This window comes from Rhipicephalus microplus, chromosome 2 (genome assembly GCF_043290135.1).
Source record: "Rhipicephalus microplus isolate Deutch F79 chromosome 2, USDA_Rmic, whole genome shotgun sequence".
Lineage (NCBI taxonomy): Eukaryota > Metazoa > Arthropoda > Arachnida > Ixodida > Ixodidae > Rhipicephalus > Rhipicephalus microplus.
The window spans coordinates 285,511,504-285,524,253 of NC_134701.1; the positions used below are offsets into that span (position 1 = coordinate 285,511,504).

At 45.4% G+C, this 12,750-nt stretch overlaps 1 protein-coding gene across 9 annotated transcripts in view; it reads left to right on the forward strand.

Annotated features, from left to right (window-relative positions):
- LOC142788397 (uncharacterized) overlaps positions 1-12,750 on the forward strand; it is a 192,884-nt gene that overhangs the window by 120,534 nt on the left and 59,600 nt on the right. For 5 of the 9 annotated variants that reach the window (XR_012889344.1, XR_012889343.1, XM_075884952.1 and 2 more), the window contains exon 2: positions 4,571-4,660. Coding sequence is in view for 5 of the 9 variants with exons in the window: in XM_075884952.1 (XP_075741067.1) it covers positions 4,571-4,621 (51 nt within the window). In the remaining 4 variants the exon portion in view is untranslated. Of the gene's footprint in view, positions 1-4,570; positions 4,661-9,447; positions 9,687-12,316; positions 12,457-12,750 lie in introns of those variants that run through there. The other 4 variants (XR_012889345.1, XM_075884953.1, XR_012889346.1 and 1 more) reach the window with 2 other exon arrangements.

The window sequence follows — 12,750 nt, forward strand, 5'->3', positions numbered from 1 at the left end:
CAGCGGCAGCGGCAGCAGCAGTTATAGCGTGTGTCAATATCACGATTGCGGAAGTCACATTTTCGCGTTCTGGGAAGGGCGTATTGAAAGAAAAGTGGTCGCAGTGATTTCCCTCGGGTAAACCATGGGAGGCGGGAGGTTCTACTTGCCGGAAAGTGGCTCGTCTTTGTTCCTATACGTGATAACGCAAATGGTCACGCGGATCGCGGCTATGCCAGACGAAATAATAGGGCACTTGCGAAGAAGAAACGAAAGAAGGCGGGAGAAGTGTTGGTCTTTGTCCCTAATGAATTTCTCTGGAACAACGTAGTTGTGTGCCATAATAGCAAGAAGGCGGAGGCAAAGGTGGTGGGTTATGTCCTATGCGGTGTGTTTTTCTAGCATTTCGATTGTTTATAGTCGCATTGTTTTCTTGCCTCCCTGCTCAGCGTTGTCTGCCTGCAGGCATGCTCGTATGCTAAGACAGGGCACAACTGTGACATTTTCTCAGGCAGCGAAAACGCCTGGTGTGTGATAACGTAACACCCGTTAATCTAAGGGCAGCCACATTTGTAAAGTCCCCACGCACCTGTATATACACACACGCACACTACATCAGGCTCAAACATAATGCGTAAAGTATGATTCAACCATCTTCTCCCCTACCCCAGCCGAAAGAAATTCCTTGCTATGCACCTAAACATCCGCGTCTCATTCCCACTGAAATAAAGCCATGATCTGTAATTGCTGGGTCTCAGTAAGGTCTTACGAGACCCAGCCCACAGTAAGGTCTTACGAGACGATAAAGTTTTTTTAATGTTAATTAAGTCTTCTAAAAGTAATAGTCGGCTTCCTATAAAATGCTTCATTTCCATCTATGCCTTTTTTTTTTGCCTCGTAGGTGAAGAGTACTACATCAAATGTTGACAACATTTTATACCCGAACAAGAAGTTGCGAGAAAAAGAAGACAAGTTTATGTGAAGCGAGTTCGTGTAGTGTTACACTGACCTGATACAGTAAAAGAATTAAATACCGATGGACACGTAGCATCCGTACTCATCAGGGTGGAAGAATAGTGCGAAGGCTGCACGTTTTTTTGTTCTCTGCTCTAGTGAATTTTGAATTGTTGGCAGGCAGTCTATGTGATGCTGTTTATTGTCATATCGACCCTAACCTCCACGGCTGCCGTTTGCACGTGCGTAATGTCGGAAATACTAAGGCGCAACATCAACTGAGGCTTCTTCTTCCATATATCCCTCCATGCATGGTGCCTGAATTGGCAAGATAGCATTCTTCTGTGCGTCTTGAAATTCATGAGAATGCACACTTACATCTGCCTAAAGAGCTTAATATTTGAAATATTGTCAGATATTGTCGATTTCTTACTGCAAAGAAATGTATCTCATTGGTTTGTGTACTTTGTTATACCTCTTTGTGTCGTTTCAGTAAAAATGAACAAACCAGCAGAAAAAATGAAGTAAGGGAGGGCAGGGGAAGAAGCACTTCCTTATGCGTGAAGTATATATAAAAAGAAAATAAAGAAGGGCTCTTGTAAATATATTTAGTTGCGTTCTAAACATCCTCAGGGTCAGAATCACTTTCACGTCTTCTACAGCGTGCATGATAACCCTACTGGGCATTATGCAGGAATGACCAGGAGTTAAATTTACAGTGATGGCAGTCACAGCTTACCCAGGTAATAAGTTTGTTTTAAGCTGTCTTTGATCGACCGTCTAATTATAATGAAAGCGAGAGCTGTCATCATCGACAACGCACAACATCGAGACATGTCGGCGTCAGAGCATTGTGTAGCGTGTCAGATAGATAAATAATGAAATGTATTGTGGATAAGAAACGCATGGTACTCTAGGAACTATCTTCAAAAGCGTTGCTTGGAAGTACCAGTAATTGCCTGAGTTATTGGTGGGCTCTGCGGCACCCCCTGCTGTGCGTGAGTTGTTCTTGCCGTACTCTACGATAAATTTAGGGGTTCACAGGGCGAATTTAAACAACGGCCAAAGAAACAAGCGCGCAAATAGAGCTAACTGAACGTATTAAGTGTGTTCTAGGATTGTTGAAGGATACTTTTATCGTCTAGAGATATTCAATGCTTACAAAACAGCGGCGGGACGGAGAGGGTTGTACGCTCACAGCTAACAATAAACTCCTTTCCACAGCACAACTTGGGTCTCTGTGTCTAGTTCTGTGCTTGTTTATTGCACATTACGTATACGGACATTTGCACTTTATTCGCTCAGGATGAGTGGTGACGTGGATGTCTTGCACAAATTATGCTGCTTTTTTCAGCTTTCAGAGGCAGTAACACTACATCGGTTTAGTTGCGTTTATTCGTAAACTGCTCTGTCCAAGTACTGTTCAGTTGACATGTGAAACATGTGCACTCTATAAAGCTGCTTTGTAAACATGGTGTCACAAGCTTGTTCTCGAGATTCTTTCATTTTGAGTTCAAAAATTAGCTTTTCAAATCTCACTTTTATGTAAGCAGTTGTTGGCGTTGTTTACCGCTGTACGTGGCTCGTACCCAATGGAGGAGATTGGCCGATTATAAGGTTAATTTTTCCAGCTCTCAAAAGGATTGTTTCGACGCAACCAAGATTAAACCATTTTAGTGTTTTTTTTTACGTTGTCATATTCGTTTTCAAGTGAATGAAGACTGAAGTCGGAAAAAAACAAAGAAGTCTTCCGAAACTTGTGTAAATGAACGAATTAATTTTGTTGAGCTGCTAGAATGAACTTTTAACCTGTGCACCTTTTGATCAATATTAGTTTTTACGCTTTACAGCCAAAGGTGATATGAGATTATGACAAGGGCCGAAATCAGCACTGTGGCCATACGCCGCAGAAGCTATTGGTAACTGCTACTGTGTGAATAAAAAAACAAACGATATAAATAAATAAAATATTGGATATTCAATGAAATTCAAGTTCGGGCCCTCTGTGTGGCAATCCAGTATTCTACGACATATTATTGCTTGAAACTCCGTTGCAAACAGATCCTATAAAGGCTTCACGCCGGCAAATATTGGCATGTGTAATAGAGCGTTTTAGAATGGTGGTATAAAAATATGCGTCACACAATGCAAATTGCGCAAGAGTGTGTCATTTAATGCTTCGAACCCAACACAGAAGGCAAAGCCTTAACTAATTATCGTCAACACCCACACTATGAAAAAAGCGCACATAATGCCTTACAGGTGTGTAGTGGATACTACGCTTCTCTGAAGGTTGACCAATATTGACATATTGGATGTTTCCCCACTTCACAAAAAAGTATGATTATTTATGGCATAGTGGTGTGCCAGGTAAGTGTGCTCGGATAGTGGCTGCACTAAGAGAGTTTAAAAAAGACTCTATAAAGGCATAATTTCCCGCTTTTCCCGCTTTCACTTTGAATGCTGCGCGTTGCCTTCTGGCCTGCTTTTTGCTTCATTTTGTTGATAAGTTGAATAATTATGAGTCGTACAGTATAGGCTGCAGTTTTATTGAAGTTAGTGAAATAGCCACTTTTTTTGTTCAAAAAAGGTCAAGCGGAAATTGTCATTTTTCTAAATAGGGACCACCAAAATAGATGCAATATAGAACGTATTGCTGATAAAAAAGTTTTTACAAAAAGAAACAATAATTAAGCGCAAACCATAGCGGAAGCTACGTTGCAATGACAGGCGTTTTCTAGTTTGGAATTAAAGAATTACAAGCCTGTGGAAGCTTTCCATGAATGAATGAATCAACCTTATCAAAAGTCAGGCAATTTCCTTTGGCCGAGACGAGGGGAAACAAGTAACTCCGGTCCCATCCCACCCTTCCTTGATGATGGTCTTCAGCGTGTCGGAGTGCCCAAAGCTGGTCGGTCAGCTCGGCGCTGGAGAGTGCCACCTTCCACCGGCAGCGATGCTGACGCAACCGATCTGCAGCCGGGACCACAGCAGCGGCAGTGGCTGGTCAGTGCCCTCGCTCGGTGATAGCAGCGAAAATTCACCACAGATTTCATCCCGGCCTAACATGCGTCACTCAGTTCGGGGTGGCAGTGACAATAGGGAGTTTTAGAATAACGTTCGCAGGCGCTGCGGTCGTCCCCGGCACAGTGGGCGCCATAAGAGTTTTTAGAATAGCGTTTGCCCTCCTGCAAACCGCAACGCACAATAGCAGCGACTACGTAGCCTCGAAACCAGCGCTTGCGGGCCGCACACGCAGCCGCTGTTTCAGATTTTCTGCGGGCGGGCCGCGAACGTGACCGGCGACTTGCATTACAAAGCATGCGCAGTGGCAGAGATCGCACGGGAAGGGCTCGCGGTGCGCTATTCTATAGACTCCCTATTAACACTCCCGGCACACACCCATGGTAGCTGCCGCAGTGTCACTCCTTTCCCCGCGCGCAGACTATGCATAAGGATATTATTTGTAAGAATTAAATAATGACCAATATAGCAGTTAACACTATAAACGCTCTTACATATACAGGAAAGAATAGTTAGGAAAGAAAAAATGAGGATGTAAATAAGCAACGAAAACAAAACGCATCATTACACCTGAATTCACGGGCCCGCTTCGTTTCTGCTTGTTTGATCGCAGGTGGCTAAGAGCACAATCTCCTCGTTTCGGACGAACCAGCGTGCGTCCTGAAAGCTGTTGGCAGCTCTCAGGTTGCAGTGCGTTTGCAAAGTAAGTGAACCAACGTTTTTATTTTAATGTTTTTATGGACAATAGTCTTTCTCTATTACTTGAATGACAAAAAATTGGTCTGTCTGTCTGTCTGTCTGTCTGTCTGTCTGTCTGTCTGTCTGTCTGTCTGTCTGTCTGTCTGTCCGTCCGTCCGTCTGTCACAAAGTTCAGGCATCCGGCCAAAGTTCGAGCACTTGCGGAACACCCAGCCATCTTAGACTGGTGGCTGCTTTCATACTTGTGAACATTGTCGTTTGAAATGCAAATATTGTGAGGAACCGGTTTATTCGGCCAGGCTCGAGCTCAATCACGCCGGTGATGATATTCTTAGATGAAGAAGATGTACAGGTGATGATGATTACAAAGAGAATAAAGAGTCATTCGCTTGTCGCGCTCACACTAATTCCCCCGCGCGGTGAAAGCGGCCGCCTGGTCGCTTGACAGTATTATGAAATGCGTCGCGCATAAGGCTTCAAACGAGATACGTGCACTACCTCTGTTCCTCGGCAACGATGATCAGGACTAGCGCTAAGAGGAGAAACGCGGTAATTGACAGGAGATGTCTGTTCGACCACCGTGTATGGCCCAATGAAGCGACTGATGAATTTGTCGCATAGGCCGGGGACGCGTAGTGGAGTCCATAGAAGAACTTCGTCACCAGGGGAAAAAGTCACAACACGGCGAGACGAGTCATAGCGAGATTTTCGAGTGTCTTGAGAGAGGCCGGTGTTAACACGGGCCTGGTGACGGCAGTGTGCGAGACGAGATAGGAATTCTTCAGAGAAAGGAGCCGTCGGGGATGCAGGGGCCGAAAGGAAAGAGACATCCAGAGCGAAACTCGGCGAGCGACCATGGACGAGAAAAAATGGAGAAAAGCCGGTAGTGCGTTGAGCAGCCGTATTATAGGCGAATGTCACGAAGGGTAGAATTGCATCCCAGTTCGTGTGGTTGGGGTGAATGTACATGGCGATCATGTCCGATAGGGTCCGATGAAACCGTTCAGTCAATCCGTTGGTCTGTGGGTGGTAGCTAGAAGTGGTCTTGTGAACAGTGTTCGAGGCACGCAAAGCTTGCTCGACAATGGAAGATAGGAAGACTTTGCCACGATCACTGAGGAGAATGCGTGGAGCTCCATGACGCAAAAAGATGTGGCGAAGAAAGAAATCGGCGATCTCAGTGGCAGTCCCAGATGGTATAGAAGCTGTTTCTGCGTAGCGGGTAAGGTGGTCGACTGCCGTGACAATCCAGCGATTCCCATTGGATGATATAGGAAGAGGGCCATACAAGTCGATTCCAACGACTTCAAAAGGTGAGGCGGGACAAGGAAGAGGTTGCATTAAGCCAGCCGGAGCATTTGTCGGTCGTTTTCGCCGTTGGCAATGGACACAAGTGGCGACGTACTTAGCGACGGCTGAAGAGAGGCGAGGCCAAAAACAACGACTTCGTATTTTGTCGTAAGTCTTGTGGTAGCCTAGATGAGCAGCGGTTGGATCATCATGAAAGGCTTCCAGAACTTCACGTTGCAGAGAACGTGGGATGACGGGTACCCACTTGTTGCCATCGATGTGGTAAACGTAGCGACATAAAGCATCACCGACAAGCTTAAATTGTTTAAGTTGTCGACGGAGTCTGGCGTTTGGAGGAGTAGTAGAGCCGGTCAAGCGGTCAACAATGGTGCGGCAGTATGGGTCGACACGTTGTTGTGAAACAAGGACGGATAGGGTGGCAGGTGATGAACTTAGCGCTGCGATTGGAGAGGTGCTGTTGTTTTGGAGTATCGATGGTGAATTGCTTCCGCTGGGCAAAGGACAGCGCGATAGAGCATCAGCATCTTGATGCTTCTTCCCAGATCTGTAGGTGACATCGAAATCATACTCCTGTAAGCGAAGCGCCCAGCGACCAAGGCGACCCGATAAGTTTTTCAGCGATGAAAGCCAGCATAGGGCGTTATGGTCGGTCACGACGGTAAAATGACGGCCGTGAAGATATGGTCGGAATCTTTGCACTGCCCAAACAACAGCAAGGCACTCCTGCTCTGTGATAGTGTAGTTCTTTTCTGGAGCGGTAAGAGCACGACTTGCGTAAGCAACGACGCGTTCGCGTGAGTTTTTGTCACACTGCAAGAGTTCCGCACCGAGACCATGACTTCTTGCGTCGGTGTGAAGGATGGTGGGTGCGGTGGAATCGAAGTGGCACAGTACCGGATCCGACGTGAGGGCTTGCTTCAATGCCGTGAAAGCGCTTTCGCAGTCTTCGGATCAAATGAAGGGGACGTTCTTTGCGAGGAGTTGATGGAGCGGAGACGCAAGTTCCGCGAAACCACGTATGAAGCGCCGTAAGTAAGAAGATAACCCAAGAAAGCTGCGCAGGTCCTTCTGACGTAGTGGACGAGGAAAATCGAGGAATTCGGCAAGCTTCTCGGGGTCGGGCCGAATTCCTTCTTTGCTGACAAGGTGGCCGAGAACCTTGATTGTCTTGCTAGCAAAGGTACATTTCTTGGTGTTAAGCTGTAGACCGGCTTTTGCAAGGCATGTGAGGACTTCGTCAAGACGTTGTAGATGCTGCGAGAACGTGGATGAAAACACTACTATGTCATCGAGATAGCACAGACATGTTTTCTATTTCAAACCACGCAATACGCCGTCTATCATGCGTTCGAAGGTGGCGGGCGCATTACAGAGTCCAAAAGGCATCACATTGAACTCGTACAACCCATCTGGCGTTGAAAAGGCGGTCTTCTCTTTATCAGACTCCGACATTGGTATCTGCCAGTAGCCTGACCCAAGGTCGAGGCTGGAAAAATACTCTGCGCCCTGTAATGAATCCAGTGCAGCGTCGATCCGAGGGAGGGGATAAACATCCTTGCGCGTTATTTTGTTTAGCGCACGGTAATCGACGCAGAAACGCACTGTCCCATCTTTCTTTTGAACGAGAACAACTGGGGATGACCAGGGACTCGAGGAAGGACGTATGATGTTGCGTCGTAGCATGTCTGAGACGTTTTCCTCGATGATCTTGCGTTCTGCCTGAGACACGCGATATGGACGCCGATGTACAATACGAGAGCCGTCAGTCTGGATGCTGTGAGTAGCGGTGGTAGTCATGCTGAGGCCGGGTGAGTTCACGTCAAATAGAGAACGGTGTCTATTTAACAGGGCGAGCAAATCTTCAGTTTGATCAGGTGTTAAGTCATTGCTTATTGTCGCCGACACAGGTGTGGCAGAGGCATTGAATGGCAATGATTGCGACTTCGGAACATCGTTGTGGTTGTTGTTCGGAAGAGTAACAATCGCAACAGGCTCACTGTCGACCGCGCAAGATACTGTTGAGCCACAGGGGAGCAGTATACACTCGGGCGTTTGATTTATGGCGGTTAGGTACGTACACCCATCGAAGAAGCGAATAAGCCCCGGTGTGATCACAATGCCCCTACGTAGGGTATGACCGTAAGGAAGAATTAGTACGTCGCCATCCATAATGTCGGTCCAATTAACACTTATAATTTCTTCAATGTATGGCCGAAGTACATAATCTGACTTGGTGACAAGGCGGATGCGTCCATCTTGTTCAAGCGGAGAAGAGTCAGTAGCGTTTAGATGCAGGAGGCGCTGATCACATGATATGAAAGCGGACGCAGAAGACAAGAAATCCCACCCAAGAATGAGAGCGTGGGTGCACTCACGAAATACCGCGAAAACAATGTGATGACGAATGCCTTCTATGCAGACACGAACGGTACACTGTGCAAGTGGACGAATGAGAGCGTTGGTCGCCGCACGTAGAGGTGGGCCGCCATAAGGTGTGGTGACTTTTCGAAGGCGGGAACAAAAATCAGCACGAATAATCGAAACGGCAGCGCCAGTGTCTACAAGAGCCTCAACACGTACACCTTCTACAAACACTACTATCAAATTCGATGGCCGCTCTGGAGGAATTGTTAGCTGTCCAAGGGATGCAGTTTCCCCTCCTAAAACTGCATCGGGGAGTTTTCCGCGTGGGCGTTCGTGGAATGGGAGGCGGGCCGTAGAGGCGACACTGAACGGCGACCTGGCGAAGGCGACCTGCGGCGAGACGTACGGGAATCGCCAGGCATGTCCGTATGGTAAGTAGGTGACGGTGAACGGTAATAGGACGATCGGGGGGGTGGCCGTAAGTAGTTCATAGCTGGACGGAAGCTTCGATGTTCTTCGGGAGCGTAGCCGCGTTGCTCGTCTTGTTGGCGCCTTTGACAAAACCGAGCGATTTGTCCTCGATAGCCGCAGTAGTAACAGGTTGGGCGAGGTGGGCGCTGAGGTGCGTAGTAAGGTGGTGCACGCACTGGCGGTGATAACGAAGCCACAGGCGTATGGTCTGCTGTTGTAGGCACAGAAACTGTGGGTGCGGCAGAGAGCGCGGCAACTTCGGCGTAAGTGAACCAACCTTTTTATTTTAATATATTTATAGACAGTAGTCGTTCTTTATTACTAGAATGACAAAAAATTCGTCTGTCTGTCTGTCTGTCTGTCTGTCTGTCTGTTTGTGACGAAATTCAGGCATCCGGCCAAAGTTCGAACACTTTCTGAACACCCAGCCATCTTAGACTGGTGGCTCCTTTCATACTTGTGAACGTTGTCGTTTAAAAAGCAAATATTACGCATGTCAGAGGCGCAAAATCAATACGGAAGTCTTAGATGGTGTATTTCCTTACTACAAAACCGATATACGAATAATTCCTATGATCATAGTGTTTGTTGGGTTGCGCGGAAAACGCGAAGCTGTGTGCAAAAAAAAAAGCCTTTTGCTTACAGTATGGTGCTGTCACTTGGCAATAGCCCTGGATTCTGCACAAGCTGGTGTTTCTCGTCAGCAGTGGCAGATGACATCCAGAGCTCTTGTAGCACCTCCTCTATGTCATCAATACCAGCCAGGTGTGGTCGAATCAACAGAGCGGAGGCTCTTTCGGGGGCGAAACCTAAATGGCCGCTTGACTGGCAATGGACGATCGCGTTTGGACGACATTTGCAGAGAGGCACGCAGATACGTGGCCATTTTTTTACGTGGCGCTTTGCTTCCTGTGCCGCCATTTTTTCTCACCTGAAAAATATGACTCTATACGTGTGCACTTATTCCATTGTCTACTTTGTGGACAAAACATATCTACGTCGTGAAATGAGGTTTCCCGTGTGGATAATCTTTTTGCAATAAATATTTTCTTACAAGGAGGGTGGAACACATACCAATTTTTATCAGATGTTTCTCACTCTTCCTACAATGTGAAATGTATATTTATATACTTATTAAATTGAAAGTTAACGGCGCTTTCATATGGTATCACTCCTCAATCACGCCGCACTGTTCCATCAACAGTTTTATTACTCTTTGTTGCCATTGCTACGCCCGCGAAACATTGTGCTTGATCCAGAGCCAGGAAAGATGCAAAGGGCATATGGACAAGCAACAGCACACTGTGAATTTGGCGCTCGTCCTCATTTCTTGGTTTGTTTTACCTGCCAAATGGCACGTGTGCTCCTCATGTTATGCTTATCAAGAGTACGTATACGTATGCGCGCAAAAGGATCCTGCCTCTACTTAAGCAATCCGAGTTTTTTTTTTCAGACAAAAAGAAAAAAAATTTTGTACATATTTTTTTACAAACGCTTCAATCTTCCCTGAGCGTTCCCGAATTAAATCGCAACACGCGCAGCGAACACGGATGAAATGCGCTGCACTCCTTCATCTGCTCAACGGCGCAAGTGTTGCCCAATTTCTTATGCCCTAATTCCGTTATGCACGTGAATTGAAAAGGGGAACTGTTTATGGCGAATGCGTGGGTCCCGTTCTCACTGCGCTTAGCGACAGCTAGGTCGAAGGAATGCACAGAGAGCCAGAGCAATCTCTTCATTCGAAGGAATGATTTTACTTCCGCCTCAGCGAGCACTTTCATTGAGCATCAAGCGGATATATTCATATCCTGCAGTTGCTAGATGAGTTAAGGGCGGATGAGAGTGGAATTGTTTTTCAAGTCCACTTCAAAGTATACGCGTGATTGAATTGCGAGGTCTGTCGCTATATTATGTGGACCTATCCTGCAAAAAGAAAAAAAAACGTTTCAGGTGTTAATAAAGAGAATTACTACACTATGTGAAAGCCTTTCTGGTATGCTGTTCACTGCAATACTGAATTATTAAGGAGCGAGTACTCTAAGCAGACTTCTTTTTTAAACCTCTTGTGGGCGAGATACAAATATACTAAGTGCTTAATATTCAATTCACTTACAAGCATACAGAAGGGTAGGTTAGTTACCGGAGCTGTGCTGCTGATTGCGTCGTAGCGCATTCAACTTCCGATATCGTGTACCATGGCCGCATTTAAAAGTATTCAACCACGAATACCTGCACCTTTTGTTAATCTACATGCAGTTGTGCACGGCATTTCACAGTTTCTAGCCCAGTGAAGTGTTTTGTAAATTAGAAACTATTTTACGGTGCCTTAAAGGAACACTAAAGAGAAAATGAAACCCTGAAGAGCCTCACAAAATCAAATTACTCTTCTACAAAATCTGGATCACCTCATTTGCTGCAAGAACATGTCTATCTAGCGAGAAAACGCGCGAAATGAAAATACGCATGGCTGTATAATTGCTGCTCCAAAGACCATGACGTCGTAAACTTTAAATGCGTCTCCTACGCTTTGCATAGTTCCTAACCAGTAAGACGAACGTAGGCACATTGCCCTCTGACGGCCCCGTAGACTTCACATGCTAAGCTTCAGAAAATTTTGTTGTGAAAATATCGCCAAAATACTGCAAACACACTATGTAATCTGTGATGTCATTCGCGGACCGTTTGTCTTGAAATTTGAAGATGAAATGTTCACCTAGGTGTTCTCTTCTATTTGTGAACATTTGATGATGAAATTAACAACTTTAGAGTTCCCAGATAACAATTCATCACTATAAACCAATTGGTTGTTCACTTAAGCCTTCCTTAAACTTCGCCGTCTTAGCAGTGGGACCAAGATAGTTTCCAATGTGAATAAAATGAGTTCAGTAGAAAGGCGCCAAAAAAACATCTGTCGTTTCAACAAATAGAACATCGATGTGGTTGATATTTAATACTGTGTAAAAAATCTCATTCATAAAACTGTCTAGCTACTCTCGCTGCAACACCAAATTAGGGACGTCGACAGAATAACAAGTTAAAGCTTGGTTGTAGCTTCACCGTTCTTCAAAAAAAAAAAAAAAAAACAGGTAACGGCTATCCCAAATTACTTCATTACGAAAGCTGTTAGTTATTTACAGGACTTCAAATAAGCCACCCTTACCTGATTATGCTTCCTCTATTTTGTCCCCCAACAAACTGTCTGTTTAGAAGGAAACCTGTTAGTACGTTGTTTTCGATAAGCTAAATAACCATCCTGCGACAATTAAAAGAAAACACAAGGACACAGCGCTTTTGTTTGTTGGTGTTCGTTGCATTGCCACTAAACATTATTCTTAAACAACCTGGACAATACTCTTTCCTTCTGTTTTTCTAGCATTCGTGGTTCTGGGTACTCACGGACGAAAGTGCATGCCTAGCAATATTTCTTCCTTCTTAAGAATCACGTAATTTTAAATCACTAATGAGGGTAGCAAATGTGCAGCTGATGCAATGTCTCTTCTACACGTCTTTTTAGGCACTCGGCACTACCAGGGAATGCAATGTTCACATTTTGAAAGACATAGTTGAAGCATGGCTCACCTGTTATTGCTACCTGTGATGAACGTATGTGTTAAATAGTGTTGATAATAAAGAAATATGAGTTGAAATCTTGTACAGCCTCTTGTACGAGTGTGTTTATTCTGAAACACGAAAGTATTGAGTGGTAATTTATATAATTAGGGATAAAACAACTGCAACCATTTTTTTAGGACATCACACGGGCAACCTGTATATTTCGCTCCGTTATTGCTTCTCTGCTTCAGGTGTGCTTTTACGGTCAATCGTTTTTCTTGGCTCAGAATAGAGGCATAGTGTGTAGCCGAATGGGGCTAAATGACGGCTTTGTTTTTTTTTTATGGCTGGGTATTAGCTGCGCCCTCTAGAATAACGTGTGTTTTCTATGTGTTC